Below are 24,544 nucleotides of genomic sequence, written 5' to 3'. Positions count from 1 at the left end.
TTATAATTATAATGAATCCAGTTTATTTTTCACACATAAAACAAACTAACATCCAAATTTTTAAACACTTGCAAATAGATTTTTTATAATTTAAGGCACAGACAAAATCATTTTTCAGGACCAGTGTAAGGACATGTGTACTGACATTGGTTCTGTATTCACATTGTGCATTAAACAAAGAAAAGAAGCAGCTGGCATTAATATTCTATAGGGCTGACAACGAAATTCTCAGTCATGTAAGTACAGTGTGTAACACGATCCAAAAAGAAGAACTATAAAGAAGGCTATTAAGCTAATCGTCCAAAACCAAATATGGGGATTATTTTTTTCCAGTGGGTAAATAAACAGTATACATGTCTTCCACAGTAGCTATGGATTGCTATACAAATATACCCTGAGTCGATTAAACCTGAGCCTAATTTGCAGGGACAAATGTGCTACAAAAATACCAGGCTTGCAAAACTTTTAAAGTTAAAAATAATCTATTTTATAAAATTGGTTATTCTAGTCACCTTACTTCAATAGGGCCCAAAATGATTACATTAACAATTAGAGATGTTAAAAATGTCAGTATGCAGCATTTGTGTTGTAAATTAAATTAATCACATCAATCATTATATCAAATCTCATATTCTAACAGAGATGACCAAAACGGGGGTGCCATACATTTTCCTCATGCCCTTGCAGAGAGTACATAGAGTGCAACATAAAGTATATGTTGAGTAAAGTTGTGGTCATTTGTTAAAGAATATTGATGCTTAAACTACACAATGATCAAGTTAAAACTGAGCTTTATGGTTTTAATGATATCTGGTTATCAAAAAGATTTCCCACTGAATTGATTATAGTAGTACCTGGTTGGGTGAGACCGATTTCATCACTTGGCAGGGGACTCTGATAGCATTCTGTTTGCCTGTGTTACAACTAGATCATGTGGAAATATAAAATCTTTGTACAGTAGCATAAAGTGTTACTTTGTGAACACAACCCAGTTCAATGCCTAAGTGACCAAACACTGTTATATGCTGCTGCTCGAAGAATATGTCCAACAGGAATGTGAACAGTGAGGTGTGGATAGTACAGCAGTTCAATACTCAATTGTAAAATATAGGTTTTCTTCTAGGTCACTTGAATAAAATATTTTTTTTTTATGCAGGCATGTTTTAATTTTAATGCATCTATTACTACTGTAGAACAGTTCGATTTTCATGACTTTAACCTCGCATAATCATTCCTGAAGGTACCTATATTAAGCAAACATCATTTGCCAGTACAGCAGATGTGAAAGAGATGGTGTTTTAAAAAAAAAACAACTTCAAGTTAAATCTATACAATCTGCATATCAGCTAGAAGACAAATTTTTACCTGCTTTTGAAGATCCTATAAATATAAGAATATCCAATCTAATTTTTAGCTTTAGTTTTATAACTACTTACAGCTATTTGAACAAAACTATAATAATAAAAATAAACATACAACATACATGCCAAAGTAACAGGTCTTTAAAAAAAAAAAAAAGTGCAGTAAGTCAAACAGTGTATGACAAAATGTTGTTCCCTGCTTTTTGAGCCCATAGCAACAAAAAAAAATCTAGTACCAACAGTGGTGTAGATACAGCAACAGATTTCAAAATAATAAAACAACAAATACAAAGAGAGATTTGCAAGTTAAACAAACAAACAAAAAAATAAGGGGGGAAAAAAAAAAACAAAAACAAAAAAACACGTAGCTGGGACTGGCACAGGTACCTTTATAGGTAACTGACAGCATTGAACATTGCTGGGGAATCCTTAAGAGTTTCTTCAGCTGGATCAAAAGGACTGCTGACGTCGCTTTTTGGCCTCAATGGCATCAAGAATGGGCTGACGTTTGGCCTGGTAGCGCTGGTGAATCTCTTCAATCTCCTGCTCCATTTGAGGGTCCAGGGAAGCCAGGCGTCTTCTTAGCTCCTCTACACTTAAGGACCGTATCTGGAAAGTGGGAACAGGAGGATTGCAATTTCAATTCAAATTCCATACAACAGTTTAGATAATTAACAGTGTCCACTTTAGCACAATTCCTGGTCTGTTATAAATTAGTGTTCATCTCTAACTAACAATGCAGATCTGGACTAATTTTTAGTGGATGAAACTTGAACATTTCTAAAAAGAAATTTTTTATTTGTTTATTTTACCTCTGATCCTCCTTTATAACTGACAGTACTCTATTTTGGCAGGAATATGGAAACAAAGTTGGGCTTACTGATTTCATAACAGATTTGTAATGAGGGTACACCTGCATGCAGATGATTTCTCTATTTTGAGGTCGGCATATAATTAAATGTTCAATGCTCTTACAGTATTGATGCAAATCCAGTAATTCAAGGAAAATAAAATTATATCCTACTTATGCGCCAGAGTGTATGCAAATTTTATAAAAACCTCTGCTTGAAATCAAGTTACTGCTGTTAAATGCAGATTACACTGTCAAGTTTATGTATTTTTAATTAAGCACACAAATTTATTAAAGCTTGTGGACCCACTGTAGCATTTTCCTTTAAGGCTGTGCACACACAGATCTAAGTTACCAATCTCAAGCTGTAAAAAAATAAATCTGCTTTTCTTATGAGGCATCAGCAAGAACAAAAGTCACACACTTATTTTGCTTCACTTCCTTAATTTCTTATGGCATTATTTCAAAACCCTTATGCACATCTACGATACTAGTTAGTAGATACTAGGAACTGATTATTTGCATGCAGAAATTTTGTATGGATGGGAAAGTTGTCCATGATATAGTCTTCTCCAACACATCACATGGGGCTTAGGTCAGGACACTGAGGTGGCTAATTCATGTGTGAAAATTATCCTTTATGCTCACTGAACCATTCTACAGCCTGATCCTGATGAATCTTGGCAGAACTGACTTTTCTCTTGCTGCTTAATATGTCCCACCCCTTAGAAGCTGATGATTTACCTCAAAGTTTTTTAATTCACTGGTTAGTGTTTTTATATGTTAGCAAGTGAAGTCAGTTTTCAAAGGTGAGGTGTCCAAAGCACACCCTGAAAAGGTCTTGGGGTGGGTGTTAGGTGGCACAAAGATGATCTACACTGGATGTGTGTAGGTTTATAAAGACACAAGCCAAATTAACTGACTTTTGCATCTAACAGAACCTCTTTTAATTACATGCCCTTTGCCTTTCTGGAGCTTTGTGGGCGTCTAAATGCAAATACGATGTGTTGTGGCTGATAATTATGAGTAAATGTCCTTCATCAAAAGGTACTCGTGAATACAAAGAAAATCTGCATTTCTGTTGCACATTTTCTAAAATATCTATAAATCAGCTCCATTATAAGTAAAGCAAACCAATACCTCATATTTAACAAACATAAAAATGCTCAATGTATTATTTTTAAAGTAATATTTGTTCTATATTGTATAGTTATAGTAAAATATTTCAGAACAGAGTTATTTTTGAAAAACTATCTGTATATTTTGTTCTGCATGCAAACATTCCTTGTTGATAATCATGTATGTAAAAAGCATATAACCCATATTGCACAGACATGTCTTAAAATGTGTAATCGTCACGTATGGAACATAAAGTACTGTGGAAAATGTAATCCATTTTCCAACTAATTAAAATTATAACTAATAAAATGAAAAACAAGACAAAACCATGGCTTTTTTGGCAAAAAAAAAACCCCAAAAAGGCATGAAGTTGAGCACAAAGACAAAAGCACAAAGACATTCCTTCCGACTCCCAGATGACTTCTTTAGTGCCCTTTACAGGCATCCTGTAACTATATATTGCAAAATCAATAAGATAAAAATAACAAGACCATCTCCATTCTAATAAAAGTCTCATCTCAGTGGCTGAGACTGAAGGACTGTCATAGTGAATGGACTAAAGGGGCAAATGGAGCTGTTGAGCTTTTTGTTCTAATTGGGAAAGGAGTTAAGTTAAAGAAGTCAAAGTCAACAGACTTCCCAAAACTCTACACTGGGTGCTTTGTTTTTGTTTGTTGTGTCACAGAGCATATGGAAACAGTGTGCAGGATAGATACATTTGTTCTACAATGCATAAAGGGAGTGGTAAGAGATAAAATTAAGCCACTGACAGCCTTATAAACAAATTTATTTGCTGATTGCTAATATTTTTAGCATAGATAACAAACTTCTAAAAATGTTTTACAATTCCGGAGAATTATCTCTCCCACCCCGAAAAGGAATCCAACCTTAACTACCAAATGTAGTACACTATAATGATCCTTGTTCTTTGCTAGTGGTTAAAAAAAAAAAAAAATATATATATATATATATATATATATATATATATATATATATATATATATATATATATATATATATATATATATATATATATATATATATATATATATATATTGAATACATAAATAATGGAGAAAAAAAAAGCGCAGGTATTGATATTTGTGTTTACATTGTTCGGTCAAATAACAACAATCTGCCTAAATATATGTACAGTTGCCTTTATCAGTTTACTTCCTTTTTAAATGCCTTATGATTTGCTTGACTTGAGCAGGTGAATTATATTTCCATCCCGATAAATATACTAGTGATGTTTTCAAACCCCTGATTCAGACAGTCTGATTTGCTGCGACACTACCTTCTAGAGGCAGTCGAATCAGTAACGTGACTCTTATACTCTATACCTAACGACTGCTGATAGAAATCAAGTTATATTTCAACACCGAGAACAGGTTTTTTTGCAGTGTGCAGCAAAAGTGCACAGTATTTGAAAAAGCTCAAGCTTAGTAAGGATACAATTACATTGGCTGCTTAATTACCTTTTATTTCAATTCAATTACATGACATACGTCACTGTTTCTGACTGTAAATAAGTGAACAGTACTTACCACCTCCATGTCACCTTCTGTGGGCAGTTTGTGACAGTTGTTGTCACTGTTTTTGTTGTCCTCCTTCTCTTTTTGTTCAAAATACTGCAGGAATGATGGCTTGGCTGGCTGCATTGTTTCGTGATGATCTAGAATAAAAAAAAAAAAAGGAAAAAAAAAAAACAAGACAAAGGAATAGTGTTTTAATTTGTGTTAAGGATAAAAATGACTAGATATAATAATGAATCTAATACTAAAGTTTGTGCAAAACAAAAAAAGTTTACACAAAGCATGCATGCCATTTAATTATATTAAAACATGTAGGGAGCAAGTCAAACTATTCCCTATTTTTATTTTTCTCAGCCAACCAAGTGAAGATCCTCACCTTATCATTTATTTATGCTGTTCAATTATTCAGTTATTACCTTATTGTCTTACCTCTGATCTTCTGCAGAGGCATACAGAATATGCATGCATAACCAGAAGTAAATCCCTGCAAACATGAATTATTTGCCAAGTGCAACGCAGACGAGACAATTCATTCATTTCCTTTATGCAGAGATTATAATTTCTCTGACCTTTACCATGCATCTAATATGCCTGCATAATTTGTAGGATAAATAAAAGTGAGTCGGTCACAGTAGTTAAAAAACAAAATTGAATGCTAAAAATAAAACGAATCAATTTCCTAGTTAAAAGTTATTTTTTTATCAAGTTGATGCTTAATGCATCATTATTTTGCATGGTCAGAAATGAAAAATAACAAGAAGGATTGGACATACAGTAGAAGTTGTTTAAAAGCATCAATTAGCATACTAACAGCATTGCTTAGCATACATAATATGCATAACTCAATTAAGTTTTGTTTTTCATGGGCATGAGAAGAGCATGGTGAAATTATGGCCCATCACCATATTCCTAGTTATCATTGAGTAAATGCATCTCATTTATTAAAAAAAAAAAAACGACTGTGCTTTCCTGATTGCCTCCTTTGGTTTATTCATAAGGTTAAGTTTTAATTACAACACAACTTGAAATATTATAAAGCATCTGACATTATTTCAATTCAACTGGAATTATTTACAGCTAGTTCACAAGATTTCTTTGGAAATACAAGCCTCAAAAGTAAAAAAAAAAAAAAAAAAAAAGATAAAAAGAATTATGCATTGTGATTTCTTGAATATAAACAGACACATGGATAATTTATGGGATGCCAAGTCATCAGAATTATAGTCTAAGGTAAATGATTGCCTTTCATCAACAAAACCTAGGCCAATACTACAACCTTTAAATGGCATGGACAAATGTATTAGAATGTCTAACATGTATAACTGGCACAATATTTTTTAAGCATTCCCTAAACAATAGGGGTAAAACAATCAGACAATTTGGATTGATGCATCAATTTAATATGTAAAATGTAACAAGGCAGCCTAATACATTAGATAATTATAATCATCAGCAAGTCTAATCTGGTGTGTAAAAATTGTTTTTTTTAAACCAATCGTGTAAATAAGCAGGGTGCAATATATTTGAAAGCTTAACTACTTTTCTACTTTACTTCTGTATTTATACACTGTGATGTATATACTTGTAATATGTCTCTACTTTTTATATATTTGCACATTTCCTTTCTTTGCTGCTGTAAAACAGAAAATTCTGGGGGACAAATAAAATTATATATTAGGGACATTTGACTCTGTCATCTTCATTCCAAAATACCAGGAGGCCAACCCTAGGTTCTTAAAGTTGGTCACATATTGATCTAAGACCAGTTTATCCATTTGCATCAGACTCAGTGGTACTGCCAAACATTTAATGGTTGTCCTAAGAATTACAAACTCTAATATGCTATGTGGAAGCCTTAGGCTTAAACCCATTACTAAACCATGTGCCAAATCTGCTAGAAATTTCCTCTAACAAAAACTATAAAAACACCTTTTTATAGTCATATCAATGAAGTGATTTTGATTAGCCTTAAATAAAGATCAGCTATTTCTGTGGCATTTTCTAGACCTTCTCTGTTTAACCTGAGTGCTGAAGCCATGGTCCACGAGAGCTTAAAAACCATGTATGGGATTACATTGTCGAAATGTACCAAATAGGACAGGGGTAGAAAATAATTTCAAAAACACCATCAAAGCCATCAGTAACAAGTGGAGAAAATGGGGCACCACAGTAAATAAGAATTGAGTGTCCCTCCAAAACCAACAAGATGAAATCTGTTCAGGGAGGCTGCCCAAAAAAAAAAAATACATTAAAGACATTCTAACATTAAGAGCTGCAGGAACATGTATTGTTCAAGTCTGGGTTATGAAACAGTATGGCTAGACAGGAGCACTCTCATAGGAAAGAAAATGTAAACCCACTTATATATTAACAAAAACAAACTTACAATCACTTCAAACAAGATAGCAAAAAGTGCCATTGTCTTATAAGATCAAAGCAGAACTTTTAGGGAACATATATTTGGTGCAATAACAAGACAGCTTTTAACCAAAAGGACACCATAGCACTCAGAAACATGTCTTATTTAGACAGCTAAAGACAACACATCACCCTGAAGTATGTTAATGACTCAAAGCACAAATACAAGATTTAATACAAATTCAGAATAGTGTATAGGAACAAAATAAGTAGAAATCAATAATTTAATAATTCAAAAAGAATATAAAACACAGCCTTCAAACACTGTGCTTTTAGATTACAACTCCTAACCCTTTGAGCGTTACACATTTGAGAGACTGGTACACGTTTAAATAAAAAAAATGGATGCCCCATGCTGTTTAGCTTTTTTTTCTTTTTTGGGAGAAAGACGCTAAGCAGGTAACAAAGAAATACAGATTCTCACAAAAGTAGGTACACCCCTTAGATTTCAGCAATTTTTTTAGTATATTGTCCGAAGGGGCAATGCTATAGAAATGAAGCTTGGATATATTTTAAAGTAGTCAATGTGCAGTCAATGAATCTGACTTTGCCAATTTGGAAAAGATGTTGATAATCACTGACATTACAAATGGCTGTATTGTGAAAAGCTTGAATACAGTTATTGAACTCAGTTGCACCATAATTGGGTTCTCATTGTACTCTAAGTTTACTTGAACTAAAAACCTTTAAAAAATAAAACTGCATTAGTAAAGAAATTTACAGAGTAATGTTTACCATTTATTAATTTCTATATATTAATATATTAAGCAGCATTTACATTTGACCCACATCTCTCAATCAAGTTTGATTTTGGCCCTACATAGGAATATGTCTGGGCACCTCTGATTTAAAAGATTCACTGTTTGTACCTTTTGCTATTATGGTGCTGCTACAACTTTTGCACAGACACAAACCCCCCCCCAAAAAAACTTTAAAGTATGTCATTTACAATTGCATTACATAAGAACAAAATTAAATAATTGAAACCGGAATACAAAATATTAATCAAAGAAATACTAGTTTAGAAGACTACCCCTAGTTGTCATGTAGGAATTTTGTGGCTTTTTCTGTCTGGAAGCTGGTAATTACTTTAAGTTGAAAACTAAGTTGTACTCAGCATTCGCCGAAACATTTTCTAGCACTGTTCTATAAGACAATAAGAGCCCACAGGGAAAAAAAAATTATTGATGGCATGGCATTTCATGCTGTGAAAGACATGGTGCCCATTTACTATTCTGAAAAAGCAGGATTCATTATGTTGAGAAAATATAATTAAAGCATTTTATTAACCCCCTCGCAGACAAAAAGGAAAAAAAAATTTTTGGGATGCAATAGCCCAGACCAAAGATTTAAACATAATTAGCAAACATTAACCGCAACTGCAAGTTCACTATATTCTTCTATTTATCGTGTTACAAAAACAGTGATTTCATTCTAATGCAAACCTGGAAAACAAAGATAAAGTGCTTAAAGAAAAGTAATCTGCTGTAGATTAGATCAGAATTAGATCTGAATGTGTTATTTTCAATATAAAGGCTGATCTAGATTATGCATTCTTCCATGTGAGAGGTAAGGCTCTTGGTACAGATCTATACTAATCCAATATTTTTCCATTAGAAGGAAAGGGGGATTGGAGGTTTACTTCCATGGGCTGATTGATTGGGATCATTTTGCAGATGGTGAGGTGTCTGTATTGAAACTGGAGAAAGCAAGCCATAAGAGCAGGAGACGGCCCACTGGGATTTAGGTGCAGGCAGCACAGAATATGCCACTAAATGCCATAACACTGATAAGTATTAAATTATCTGATTTGTGAAATCTGAAATAGAAAATGTGCATATTGTAATAGAATTTGACTGTGTCTTTTGCCGTGTCCTTCTCCAACACACGTGTCCCAAAATAGTCAGCATGAATTGATAACCATACTATGGCTCAATATAAAAACCTGCTGGAAGTGGAAGTTTTGGAAGTGGAACCTCTAGTGGACATACACAACACATACAGTCCTGTAAATACAAGCTGCAGATATTTGAACAAAATCGCTTACACTGCATTGAGTCTGCACACACACACACACCTAATAAATATTTAGCTGAAAACATTATTTAAATGGTTATAGCACAGCAGTTATGGCATAATTATTTCTTTACCATGACAGTGGTGGTGGAGTATGAGGGAGAGCTGTACTTGTTCACTCACGTTTCATTGTGCTTGAATCCTCTTCCTCGTCCTCCGAGTTTATGACCATGGTGCCAAGCTGAGAATCAAAGGTGCTGTCATTGTGCTCAATCATTGTTCCTAATGAACTTCCGAGCGACCCAGCGGCACGTACGGTCCCCAGATCTGATTTACTGGCCCTCACCATTGTACCCTGATCAACTTCATCTTCATCCTAAATGCCCAAAGGGGAAAAAAAACTAGAGTAAACTGCAAACAAATGATAGGAGGTTTATAAACTTTATTTTTTCACATACAGTACACTACATTTTTATAATGCTTCTTTTTAATCAACATTGTTATAATCAGTTATTATAATAGCAGCTAGAAGTTCTGTTAGCAGACATTTGGGACTGGCAAAATCTTGGAAGAACAAAGCAGGCACAAAAGATATTTTCAGGGGAAAAAAAAAAACAAAAAAAAAACACAATCTCACCGAGTTTTCTTCATCCTCTGCATCCTGTTCTCTTTGCTGCATCTCCTGTTTCTTGAGTTTGAGCTCCATAGACTCTGTGATCAGTGCCTTCAGCACACTGTTGGACTTGGCATTCTTTATGAATGGGTGCTACAAAAAAGTAAATAAATAAATAAATAAATAAATAAATAAATAAATCTTTTTTCATTTTTTTCTCTTAAATATGAAAAGTTTTAATGAACCTGCCCAAAGTAATGCTTTGAGCTGTTGCATATACAGCTGAATCTCAATGTTATGGTTATACACAAACATTTCTAGTTAACTTGCCTTCCCTTTTCACAGCAGCCCATCCAGCAAGTTAACTAGCTAGTATCAAAACAGTGAACACACCCAGCACTAGAGTTACTGGCACCTTGGTAAATATGAGGAAATTGAATTATGAATAGAAGAGGTCTGTGGTTAATTAACTTTTTCTCTTTTTGGGTGGAGTGGAATAATTTACCTGAATAACATGAAAAAACACCCATACACTTCCCTTAAAAATTCGCAAAACCAAGTTCTGGGAAACTATATATATATATATATATATATATATATATATATATATATATATATATATATATATATATATATATATATATATATATATATATATATATATATATATATATATATATATTACACACACAGTGCCTTGCGAAAGAATTCGGCCCCCTTGAACTTTGCGACCTTTTGCCACATTTCAGGCTTCAAACATAAACATATGAAAAGGGGCTGAATAATTTTGCACGCCCAATTTCTCAGTTTTTTATTTGTTAAAAAAGTTTGAAATATCCAATAAATTTCGTTCCACTTCATGATTGTGTCCCACTTCTTGTTGATTCTTCACAAAAAATTACAGTTTTATCTCTTTATGTTTGAAGCCTGAAATGTGGCAAAAGGTTGCAAAGTTCATGGGGGCCGAATACTTTTGAAAGGCACTGTGTGTGTAATATATATATATATAGCAACTACCCCTGTCTGTTTCTGCAGCAAAATTCTTTTTAAACCTAAGAACAGTATGAATTCAAAATACAGGCAGTTTATTCGTAAACAAGACTAATCTGATGACTTTTATGAGAAGTTTGTAAGGCACAAAAGGTGGCACTTTGCCAAGGCGTATTGACAAGTGCAAGTATATTTTCTCACATTAAAATTGCATTTTAAATTATTAATCTGTTCCGAGAAATCAACACGCCCTGTTTCCAATTTGGCTGTGACATAAAGCAGGTGAGGGTCAAGGAGATGAAAGAGACAGACAGATATAGAGACAGCAATGGTCGATATAGAGACAGCAATGGTCAAGAGAGAGAGAGAGAGAGAGAGAGAGAAGGAGGGGGGGGGTTGCTGGAAGATACATGAACAAACTAAACTTCTCCTTTCCTATAAATGCTTCAACATTAATTAGCCCATTAGTGTGGGTGCTAACCAGCAAACTACTCCAAAACTGTATAACTAAAAAAATAAATAAATAATTGACAATCTGAGCTACAATAACAGCACGGAATACAGTGCATGTGACAAGTATTAACATACTCTGATTTTCCATGCCCATTCTAACTGCTGCATATGACTATGAGCAACCATCATAAACAAAAGACAGCAGTGATCTCCCCTAGCTTACCTGTAATAACTGTGTGGCTGTTCCTCTATCTTCAGGATTTTTTACCAGGCATTGTGACACAAAATCTCTAAATGGTTCTGACCACTGATCAGGGTTCCGAAAAGTTGGTGGAGGATTTGTTGGTATCATGAAAATTGCCTGGTTCAACAAGAACAGATACACAACAATGAGAAATGAATAAATTCAGCATTTAAAATTAGACAGTATAACTCTGAAGGTCTTGCAACATAGCTAGTTATCAAAATAGCCATATTTGTATGTTGGCTATTTACTACTAAACCACTGTAAGTAAACCTGTAAGTGCTGTTGATTTAAATGACTAATAAACTACTATATAAAAAACTAAATACTACAACCAAATACTCTGACCAATTCATTTATTCTGTAAACTGATTAAATCAGGTGGCAATCTTTTAAAGTGGAGGATTTACCCTCATAGGGTGTATATCTGCATATGGTGGCTTTCCTTCAGCCATCTCTATAGCGGTGATGCCCAGAGACCAAATATCTGCTACACAGTTATAGCCAATTTCCTGAATAACCTCTGGAGCCATCCAAAATGGTGTTCCAATCACTGTGTTACGTTTCGCCATTGTGTCCTAGCAAGAGACAAAATGCAGAAGGTAAACAAAATTTCATTCATTTTCTAGCAGTTATAAGAGTGTACTACAACCTCATGTACAATATCTGTTTCCTCACTAAATCTTATGCAAAATTGTTGCTCTCTCATCATTTGAGACATGCCACATGCATGAAAATAAAACACTATTTTAAATGCCCTCACAGTTAGCTGCCCTGCAACACCGAAATCAGCAAGTTTGGCCTGTCCTTCCGAGTTCAGCAGGATGTTTCCGGCTTTGATGTCTCTGTGGATCTTCCTCATGAAGTGCAGGTATTCCAGTCCCTTAAGAGTAGACTGTACAATGGCAGCTATTTCATCTTCTCCTAACTGTTACACACAAACATGAAAAATTATTAAAAATTCTATTTCAGGCATTGCATTAAGACACTCATTTGTCCAGACTACCGTAATTTCCGGACTATAAAGCGCACCGTTATATAAGCCGCACCCACTGAATTTTACAAATATTTTTATTTTTAACATAAATAAGCCGCATCTGTGCCGCACCTGTGTATAAGCCCTGTGTCTACACTAAAACTAATGAACTTTACACAGGCTTTACCGAAAGAAAGTGTCTGTTACACGGTGTAACGGGTGAAATATGTTGTGGCTCCTTTAAGAGCAGAGCGGCATTTTGGGAATAGCACGTCACTGCATTCTTCCGGTATTACTGCATGTGTGACTGAGGATTATGTGCTCATTATTTTCTGATGCTCATTTCTAAGTTTCTTTGACTAACCCATAACGCTGTTGCCAAGAAAAATAAAAAAAGCACGAGTTTTGGAAACCTGTCTGTGCTTATAAGATTTCATTTGCAACTGGAGTTAGCGAGCTCTCCCTTCACCCAGACTCAACGCGCTACAACGGCTTGTATCTAAACAGTAGCCTACCAAGTAAGTCATTGTTCACTGTCTTCCTCCTTCCTTTCACAACTACTGTATTTCTCTCTGGAGTTTATCTTTTGGCATCATCGTGCGTTTAAAAATCAACACTGGTGGAAGTTTTTCTCCCGATGCCGTGCAGCTCAGAACACAGGTGAGGTGCGTTTTTTCGTTCCCGTTCGGAAATGTCATTGGTCTAATGTTATGGGGTTATGGGGCTTGAAGTTTGTGAAACCGGGAAAAACCCAGGAAAAATCCATGAATTAGCCGCTTCGTTGTTTAAGCCGTGGGGTTCAAAGCGTGGGAAAAAAGTATCGGCTTATAGTCCGAAAAATACGGTATATATAAGGGTGGACTAATTAGGAACTAATTTTTTTTTTTAGGAGTTATTTAGTGAAAAGTAATCAATGTCTTTTTGTGTCTCCTAACTTCCTCAAACAAAATACACTGCATTGCCAAAAGTATTGGGTCACAAGGTCATAAGTATGGTATGTGATTTGTGAGCATCGCATTCCACATTTAGTCGCAATTTACTCTTATAATTTGCTTCACTCTTCTGGGATGATGTTTCACTAGATTTTGTAGTGTGCTTTTGGATAGCCACAAGAGTATTATGAAAGGCAGGCAAAAACAGCAGAAACAGCAGAAACAGCAGCAGTCAAGCAGGCCACTATAGCAGGCCACTCAAGATCTTCCCCTTCAAAGCATGTAAACTAGATCTTTTGTGGGGCATTGCCATGCTGGAACAGGTTTGAGTTTCCAGGTTCAAGTGAATGCGACATTTTATTATAGGGCATCTAACAACATCCTATACAAATTAAGAGCCTCCAGCCTTGTGGTTACAGTTTGGAAAATAACCACATATAGCATGAAAGGTCAATATAGTGTATGTTGCCTATTATTTGTATTTTTTTCTTTTTTCTTCCAAGAAAAGCAATGAGCAACAAATAAGTGCAGTTGTTTCCATTTCATTAGACTCACAAGATTTTCAAAGAAATTTCACTCACGGTTTTGTTCCGTAGTCTGATAATGTCAGACACAGAGCCGGCCCCACAGTACTCCATGACAATCCACAGATCGCTGTTCTTAAAGTAACTGCCATAATATTTCACCACATGTGGACTGGAGCAAAAGACAACAAAATCTTTAAAACAAAAACAATTCAATTCTAATCTTACTTTTGATTTTTTTTTTTTTAAGATATGTTCTACTTCACCGTTCTACATATTTTAGCATACTTTAACAAATGTTTTCATTACTTCCATCCTTCATTCACAGCCTAGAGAGGCGGAATTGTCTGGATTTTCTCCTTTTAAGAGAAATTCTTGAAGCATACGCCAAAAAAAAAATCTATATTGCTAGAGTTGGCAGTGCCTTGATTTTGTGCATGACAAAACAAAATCTGAGTTTTACCAATGACTAGTGACACTGTGCTAATTCTAGTTTATTTTATATACCCCTGGCATTGTTGTGTATATATTCAATTTTAATAACAATACTTAATGAACAGGGAAAACTTTATTTTGCAAAAAGAAAAACACAGTGAGACTACACAACAGTTCGAGGCAGAGAAACCACTGTACCAAAAATGTTGGGGAAGGAATACGTGTATGTATGGATAGATGGACAGACAGACAGGCAGATTTACTGGAGATATAGGAGTAAAAAATGTGTCTGTGTGAGCAAACCTGTTGCACTGCTGCATAATGGAGATCTCCTTAATGATTTCCTGGAGGTCTGACTCCACAGGAACCTGTTTAATCGCCACAATCTCCCCAGTCTCTTTGTAATGTGCCTTGAATACGCTGCCATAAGACCTGCAAAATGTTTGCATCAATATGTTTAGATCTTGTCTGTCAGAAACTATGCAAGAGATAAGAATAAAATGCTGAAACAACCACTGTGAGTAAAACGATACTCATTTCATATTGTCTAGACATTCAAGCAGAGTTTCCATTATTTCACTAATCACTCTGTGTGGTACAAAGAGTTTAGAATTTTCATCATAGATGATTTACAAGTAATGTTTTACCAATTTTTATACCCATGAAGTATGAGTACATGTTTTTAATAGATACAAGCACAAATGACTACTTATAGTTAATTACCGTTATGCAAATTAGGTGCATTATTGAAAAAACTATTTTTTAGCTCGGTCAGGTGTTATTAAGGAACTTCATGTGCTGACTTATGTTTAGATACTATGGCATTCAAAATCTGAGACTTCACACTAGATTTTGTAGTGTGATTATGAAGATGTGCTAATTCAGCAACAAGAGCATTAGTGGAGTCAGGCACCGATAGTGGCTGAAGAGGACTGGGGTTCAAACGGTGTTCCTGTTCATCCCAAAGGTTTTCTCTGTGGTTGAGGTCGTCTTCATCAAGCTTGCTTTGTGCACAGATGATTGGTAACTGGAACAGACTTAAGCCTCTTTAGTTCCAAAATAAAAATAAATATACAGGCTACAGCGATGGCCTATTCAATGTTGCACTTCAACTTTGTGGCCCCAGGCCTACATATTAATGTGACATACATTTAAACAAAGTAAAAAAGGGTGTACAATGGACTTGTTAACGTCCCCCTAGGCAGACAGTTATTCAGCAATTTTACATCAAGTGCATAAGTGTCTACAGGAAAAGCACCCAGAAGTTGATCTTTCACCATAACAAAACACCTGCCATTACAATGTCAACCTAGGATATTGAAAAAAATTTTTTTACCAGAAACAATTAGGTTATCGCTTCACATTCTCTGTTTTGACCAGACCTTGTTAATTCTGACTTCTATTTGTTCTATATAACGTACAAGTAGACCGGAAAAGTGTTAATAAGTCGATTAATCATAAGAAGAGTTAGACGTGTGTCTCGGTCCCAAAATGCATGCCTGGTAGGCGTTCTTCTTCTTCCTCCTCTGTTTGTGGCATTGTCAAATCTGAATAACTCACACTAATTTTGTAAGTTTTCTTAAACACATTTGGATTTTCTTTTTTTATTTTTTTTGTGTGTGTGGGCGTGTTCGTATCTCCGAAGATTCACAGGCTGGACATTGGTAGGTCGGGGGCCAAATGTATTCCATGTGCACATTTATCAAGGAATCCAAGAAAAGAAAATGCAGGCGACTCTACACATGACAAAACACAAACCCGATTCCAAAAAAGTTGGGACAATGTACAAATTGTGATTAAAAAAGGAATGCAATAATTTACAAATCTCAAACATATTTTATTCACAATAGAATATAGATAAAATATCAAAATGTTGAAAGTGAGACATTTTGAAATGTCATGCCAAATATTGGCTCATTTTGGATTTCATGAGCGGTACACATTCCAAAAAAGTTGGGACAGGTAGCAATAAGAGGCCGGAAAAGTTAAATGTACATATAAGGAACAGCTGGAGGACCTATTTGCAACTTATAAGCTTAATTGGCAACATGATTGGGTATAAAAAGAGCCTCTCAGAGTTGCAGTGCCTCTCAGAGGTCAAGATGGGCAGAGGATCACCAATTCCCCCCATGCACTCAGGAATACTTCCAGGAAACATTGTCGGTGAACACAATCCACCGTGCCATTCGCAGTTGACGGCTAAAACTATAGGTCAAAAATGAAGCTAAACATGATCCAGAAGCGCAGGCATTTTCTCTGGACCAAGGCTCATTTAAAATGGACTGTGGCAAAGTGGAAAACTGTTCTGTGGTCAGACAAATCAAAATTTGAGGTCCTTTTTGGAAAACTGGGACGTCATTTCATCCGGACTAAAGAAGACAAGGACAACCCAAGTTGTTATCAGCGCTCAGTTCAGAAGCCTGCATCTCCGATGGTATGAGGTTGCATGAGTGGGTGTGGCATGGGCAGCTTACACATCTGGAAAGGCAGCATCAATGCTGAAAGGAATATCCAAGTCCTAGAACAACATTTGCTTCCATACAGACGTCGTCTCTTTCAGGGAAGACCTTGCATTTTCCAACATGACAATGCCAGACCAAATACTGCATCAATTACAACATCAGGGCTGCGTAGAAGAAGGATCAGGGCACTGAAATGGCCAGCCTGCAGTCCAGATCTTTCGCCCATAGAAAACATTTGGCGCATCATAAAGAGGAAGATGTGACAAAGAAGACCTAAAACAGTTGAACAACTAGAAGCCTGAATTAGACAAGAATGGAACAACATTCCTATTCCTAAACCTGAGCAACTTGTCTCTTCAGTCCCCAGACGTTTGCAGACTGTTATAAAAAGAAGAGGGGATGCCACACAGTGGTAAACATGGCCATGTCCCAACTTTTTTGAGATGTGTTGATGCCATAAAATTTAAAATCAACTTATTTTTCCCTTAAAATGAAACATTTTCTCAGTTGAAACATTTTATATGTGATCTTTGTTGTATTCTGAATAAAATATCATTCTGAATAACACCACATCATTGCATTCTGTTTTTATTCACAATTTGTACAGTGTCCCAACTTTTTTGGAACCTGATTTCTATGACTAAAGCAATTTTTTCTTTTTTTTTTTTTTAGGTCCCCCACATGTATACAGCCTGTCAGATCCCTTCATGTTAGAAAGTTACATTTATTACAAGTATAATCCTCTGCCATCCAACCCACAGTCACAAAAGTAAAAGAAACAATTTTGTCACTTTTCCAGAAAACATTTTTAACTTGTAACGAAAATGTTGAAATGACTGCAGGAAAAAAAAAGTGTTAGTGTAGCCTACATGTAGACTGTGAACTAACATTTCATAACGGAAATGTCCAGGTCTGAAAAATTACTTTTACACTCACCCTTCTCCAAGTTTTTCCAATATATCAAACACTTCTTCGGGCTGCTTGGTCAGGCTGTCCTCGCTAAGCTTCTTCAGCTGCCTAAAGACATTGAGAATTGCAATCAATTTAAAGGCCATATTATGTCAGAGAAAGGATATGTATTAGGCAGGATTAGTCAGGACACTGTTAGGTTTCTGTGGGTAGTATCCTGACCCTGTATTTAGCTGCTGTGGAGCATGGTAGTGAGAAATGAGAGGGGTGTGAGCCCCCTGCTGGCATTTAAACCTTTCCACTGTAACACTGGCCCAAAGATCAAACATTTTTGTCAGTTAAGTTATTTGGCAATTAAGCATTTTAATTAGACATTGGAAACTTATATTCTTTTGAATATACATTTTCTTGGGATTGTATTACAGCAGAGTTCCACCAATGTAACTTTTACATTTCTAAATTATATTACAAATTTATTTGATTATGGACAAATGAATAATTAATATTAGATACAAAAATGTATTTGTATTTATTTGGGATGCCACTGAACATTTTAAAAGAGTAAAAATTACAAATGTTTTGATTAATCAACAATAAACAGGTGCACACAAATAGCAAATATGGGACTTTTCAATTAGACGTTTCAATGCTGTACCATTTTAGATCAATAATTACGTCAACCCGAGGTTTTTTTTTTTGTTTTTATAAATACAGTGGCTGTCAAAAGCCTGCTGAATTTTCTCATGGCAGCCATAGTTTCAAACTAATCACGTGATGCACAGCAAGTCAGTTACACAATACCACACAAATGCCGCATACACATTAAGAAACTGTTTCAGTGGTGCAGTTAACTGAAATGTTCTAATTAACATTTTATATTTTAAAGAAAAAAATAATAATCCTAAACCGTACAATGTTAATCAAATATCGACTCACTTCCCCTCTAGAAACTCCAGCCAAACGTTGATACCATGTTATAAAATAATATGAAAAAATCTTTTTGAAGACCATCTCAGAGAATTCTAATGAAATTTTGGATAAATTTGTGTGAAGGGTAATCAGAGAGACTAATTAATGATTTGTTATACTGCATAGCAGAAGCAAAGCAATAAACAAAAAGTTGTTGGCAAATATTTCGGCACCTTCTGTCAAGTTAGCAAGAGAGAATACAACAAACAAACGTGCATTTTTAATTTTAAATATATTTCCAATGCAGCAACTGCAGCAAGTGCCAAATTAACATCTTGACAAGTGTTCTGAGATTCTCCCTACTTTATGCACACTAGATATGACATAGCAAAGGGTCAAATCTGAACTACAGCCTTGAATCTGTCCTCTGACCAATTGCATTGTACAATTTTATTTATTTTTTTACCTCTCACAACGTTAGTTCCTACCTACGATGGGCTACTTGCACAAACACTTCCTCACTATAACCACAACAGCTCCTCTACTTCTGGTTCAGTCACTGTAGCGGCACCATATTCCAAATGGTGTTTGCAAGAGCTCCTGTATATAAACATCAATGGCGTTCATAAAATATGCAACAATACCTGCAAAGATCCTTTTAGCAATTGGGCAAATTCCAAAAGTGCATGTTGCTTTCACACTGTACTGCTGAAAGCAAACAGTGCTACTGGAATTGCAAGAAACCAAGCTATTTCAAAATAGAAATACGCCAGAGATTTAGTGCTGGTTGCCAGTACGCACGACTCATAACAATTACCAAAATAATTACTAAAACCTAAAGCCCTGTATTATAACATATATATATATACACACATACATACATACATATAAAAAACCCAGTTATATGTTTTTCATTTTAGACCTCTAATTTATTGTGTAAAGACATTAAGAGGAAAAATAAAGCTGAAATTAAGTAGCTGAGATCATTTGAATCTGTGGAATGTTTGTAGTTAGCACGCACAAGCTAAGTGACATTCATAGCTGTACGAAGCTCAGGATACATGAATCAGGAAAGCACTGGTCACCACCGACTGTCCACACCGTTTATAGGCTTATTATTATATTAGGCTTATTGACTGATCTCCATTCACAACTACTAACTATCAACTGCTGATTCTCTTAATATTCTCAATATTTTGTACCTGCATTAATAGTTTAGTTTGTGCTGCAATGACCAAAGGCAACCTTTATCATTAAAAAAAGACTATTATAATTTTCTATTTTAATAAAGTTTTTATTTTATTATATACTAAGCAAAAATGTTCTTTATCTACCCCAATTTAAAAATTGATATTCAAGTAATCCTGGCATAGCACATTTGTGTGTGCACTTTAACAAATTTTCTCTGAAAAGTAGCGTAGCATTTTTCATACTTTTCCCCCCTGGCTGTTCCAACTTTGTTTAACCCTACTGAAGCTATAAACAGCTTGGTCCTCACTTTCCAATATATTACATATATTGACAAGAAATATCATTGCAACAATAAACAAAAGAATGATTACGAATGATGAGAATGATCCGACTACAGTATGTGTTCTGATTAACTGGCAACCCTGCATTTTCCCCATATTTCAGTTGCAATGACAGCAGCAAGTCAATATCATCAGTGTGACAAGTGAGTAAAAAGATTTGTTTGAGAGATTTTGTAGAGAAAAAGATGTTTTATCTTCATACACACAATCTGTAAATTAAAGACTTCACCATACATTCATAAATATTTACTAATATTATAATGATGTAAATAATAATTACCTTTCAGGAAGTTTAAGAGGTTTAAAAATCAACCACTAAATGCAGTAGAAAAACCTAACACAACTAATAGAATGGTATATAAGTATATACATACGTATATAGGAATGTGATTCAAGACGATTTGTGTAGACAGCTGTGAAAACTGTCACACGATCCAACCATTACAAATTAAGAAAAAAATCTATAAAAAAGATCTGAAAGTAAATACATTAACAAAATGCAAACATACATTACACAAAATTACACACCTACATAAAAGGTCTCTGCCTGCGCAAATATTTTTCACATATTTTTCCTGTAACGTTTACTCTGTTTCTCTATTACATAATTAATGCTTATGTACTTTGTGTGCTTTTGTGGTACACCCAAATATAACCAAATTGGTCTCTCAGCCATTTGAGAAATCCTAACCAGCCAGCTGGCAAATAGTAGAGACGAGGAGAACAATATAATCCCTATGCCATCTAATAGTGTTGCGCTGCACCTGCAAAAAAGTATATATGAAACGACAAAGCCGAAACAAGAGCATCAATAAAGAAAGAATATCTTTCATTTGCTTCGATCATTTTGTCATTCAAATATCGCACATTCTACACATAATCTGAAACATTTGCTCATTAGACTGGACTGATTTATTGAGCAATAATTGTTATCTATTTATCCCTGCAAAGTTGCTTTGGGACAATAGGTGCGTTTACATGGAGTATTGTAATCGGTTTCCAAATAAAAAATGCACCATACAAACACCTCAAACGGAATAAAAATGCGCAAACCAAATGAAATTTTAATCAGTTTGAGAAGGGTGGGATAAACCTTTCTATAAACCGAACAAAATAAAATAATAAATTCTGCCATGTAAACGTGTTAAAACGATTTACTTCAGTCATTAAGATCCATTACTTGAGGGACAAAATGAGCTTTCTTAAATCTCAGTGCGATTTCGGATGCCTCCTCTTCGCCCGGCATCCGTATCAGATCCGGCATTGGCCCATTCATCGTTCACTTGCAGAAAATATACACTGACCTTTTTACTGCGCTCTGGTGAACACCAAATTAATTTGCAGCATGGTATTCCACACAGCTTCAGAGTATAAAACAACCATGACACGCATAATTAGGTGAATTGGATTTCTGACATTCTCTTCTTCTGGAGCCATAAAGTCCAAACGTGTAAACGACTAGTGACTCATGCAAAAGTTCAGTTTCCATTCCGGGACACAAAATTCCTGCAATACAACCTGCTCCCACCAGTCCTTAATAGGGACCTACATCCACACGCTTCTGCATTTTGGAGGAGGGAGGGGTAGTATGGAGATGCTTCTTAGAGATGAACATCCACCAAAAAGCTTGTTATTTTCCTCATACCTTCTGGCGGTATTATGCCTTGATTAAAAGCAACACTTTCATCAAAATAGCGTGCACGAGAAATAATGAAACTATGTTAATAAATAAAAGGCAGCAAACAGGACAAAGGCTCATGTGCGCATGTCAAAGTCATTATGATTAAACACCATATCGGATTAGATAACGTCTCATGTAAACAGTCAATCGAATCTTTCGGTCAGAATGAATTAAATCGGAATGACAAAAAAAGCATACAGGTCAACATGGCTAAAGTCCGTTGTTTAATGCGTATAACAAAAAAACTGAATTGAACTTTAGCACTCTTTGATTTTACAAAGTATTGACACCCTACTCTCCTCCCTGAAGAGGTTCAAAGACAGGTTTGGTAGAAGGAACTTCCCCTAGATGTCCGACCAGCTGAGTCACTGGCTGCTTCAAAGCGTGGGTGAAGACCTCATTCTGAAACACTTAAACTTGTGCTTATTCTTCTTTTATTCTTCAGTTTTTATGAAGAACAAGAAAATATATTTATATACAAATTGTGCTATAATTACTTCTAACAGAGTTTTAGGCTAATAGTATCCTAAATCTACATCCTAGTGAACCAGTATTTATGTATTCATTAATAGAGTCTTCAAAGCACGTTTGTACGTCGCTCTGGATAAAGGCCTCTGCCTAATACCCTAAATGTAAAATCATCCTCTTCCCTTTATAACATAACACGCAATTCGAATACACTTAGGCTTTGATTATGTGGAGAGGTCCACCTGAAGATAGAAGGGTTCAACTTATGAGCACCAGCATATAAATTCATATTTTAGAACCCATTTATCATCTGCTTTATAAGCTGCTTTGGGACAATGTCCATTATTAAAACTTAAAAAAATTAAAAAAAATTAAAAAATGATCTAAAAGTTGCTGCTACTATGGAAACGATACGAGCGAATGAATATCAAACCTGTGATTAGGACTGCAGCCGGGACTACTGTCAGAGCCGCTTACAAATTCATGCAGTGCTGTCACACTGAGTGCGTTACTAATATACGTTCGTATTTCATTTTCTAATTATATTTACGTTTTATATTTAAATCAGAAAACTTTCCGCTAGCTAACTAGCACATCAAGGTACCGATTTGTTAGCTAGCAAGCCAAAGTTCCTTCTTTATATTTTGTTCACTTAAAATATATCTGGAAATAAAAATAATAATAACCCCCATATTAATTCGCCATATATTCATGAAGTGTATTATCGTGACCAGAGCAGCATGTTAGCTGTAATTTGTATCGCTATAAATGATGGATAGCACTTAGCTTGCTACCAAGCCAACGCTTGTATGCTTTACTGACTTTGTCGGCATGTTAGATTGTACCTTTATTAGAAGATTACACATTTATCATTATTACCTGCGAGGGTTGTTCCTTAGCTGTACCTGCTCTCTTCTTTCCGTCATGACTGCTGGGGGAAAGCCTATCTAAAGCCCGACATTTGAATTTCACTTTATGCTAGCTGGCTAACTTGCAGGTGGTCAAAGCTAATTAAAGCTGCACCTAAACAATGCAGTTTTCCAGTCTTCGCGCAATTTTTCCAGTTGAATAACTTTGGTAAAATTGATTATTAACCCGTAAAGTGTGTATAATTAATATCTAACTAGCACTAATTAGCACCGTCCTGTTTTCTACTACAGGTATCCACCCGTGTTTGAGTTCCGCAGTGAGAAAGACCAGGTTGCCAGATGTTTCCTATTTAAATCCTTACTGAGGGATTTCAGTTTCGTTAGTACTAGATTTTTATAACAAGTTCCACAGCGCGGTTGAATGCTCGAATCTGATTGGTCAGAAGCAGCACAAATAGTTTTTAATATAAAGTATGATAAGTAACTACTAATGCGCGTGGGTAACACTGAATTCTAAAATGTATTTTGTTTAATGTTTATTTATACATTGTAGTATCTCAAGTAATACATAATTAATCAAAATGATCAAAATTGGCTGTCATTGTCATCTAAAAACATCTGACAACCAATCAGAATCAAGTATCAGTAACAGCACTATGGTATATAATAAAATTATCACACATGTTCTCGTGTATTTTTTCAATAGTAACCACTCATACAAAAAGAACATAAACAGACTATGCATGATCTATGTGTAAAAGACTAATATGTTGTTTAACAAATTCAAACATGAAATCATAAATGTGGACACTGATGTGTTTTGTTAAATAATTTCAACTTTATAGAAGGAGACTCGGGTGTGAGCTGTGTTTAGGATTTAAAGTTTAGACTGTACTGGGCTTTTTTTTTGTGGATTTGTGGGGGGGGGCTCAAAATGCCACCCCATTTTTGTTTCATGTTATTAAATTAGGAAAATACATTTCTAAATAACAAATCTTTTATAAAAACATAATAAAAAGAGTATATAAAGATATAATAAGGTTTTATACAGTGTATTTAGCTTGAAAATGAGATGACTTGAGCTAACAAAAACGCTGGCGGGGTAGGGGGGTACAGGCGATAAGCGGCGGAGGGGAAAACTCGTTTTTTCACTACTATCACTACTGTACACTACGTATACCTTAACTTTTATTTTTTTACTTTTTCTTCTTTGCTTATCTTAATTATGTCACAGTCTTCGCTTTCTGG

The 24,544-nt window shown here is 35.1% G+C and overlaps 1 protein-coding gene across 1 annotated transcript; it reads right to left on the bottom strand.

Annotated features, from left to right (window-relative positions):
• LOC310721684 (serine/threonine-protein kinase 4-like) lies at positions 1 to 23,733 on the bottom strand. Its single transcript, XM_083533574.1, has 11 exons — positions 23,307 to 23,733; positions 17,865 to 17,945; positions 14,770 to 14,898; positions 14,089 to 14,203; positions 12,363 to 12,527; positions 12,010 to 12,177; positions 11,579 to 11,716; positions 9,937 to 10,065; positions 9,483 to 9,675; positions 4,878 to 5,005; positions 1 to 1,970 (listed from the first exon to the last, which is right to left on the bottom strand). Exons 1-11 carry the CDS (start codon positions 23,351 to 23,353, stop codon positions 1,812 to 1,814), a joined length of 1,452 nt encoding a protein of 483 aa, XP_083389700.1. The 5' UTR covers positions 23,354 to 23,733; the 3' UTR covers positions 1 to 1,811.
• Positions 23,734 to 24,544: the final 811 nt, after the last annotated feature.

This window comes from Silurus aristotelis (assembly GCF_946808225.1).
Source record: "Silurus aristotelis genome assembly, chromosome: 2".
NCBI classification, from domain to species: domain Eukaryota; kingdom Metazoa; phylum Chordata; class Actinopteri; order Siluriformes; family Siluridae; genus Silurus; species Silurus aristotelis.
The sequence above is the reverse complement of the archived record's forward strand: the minus strand, read 5'-3'. Positions and strand labels throughout refer to the sequence as shown.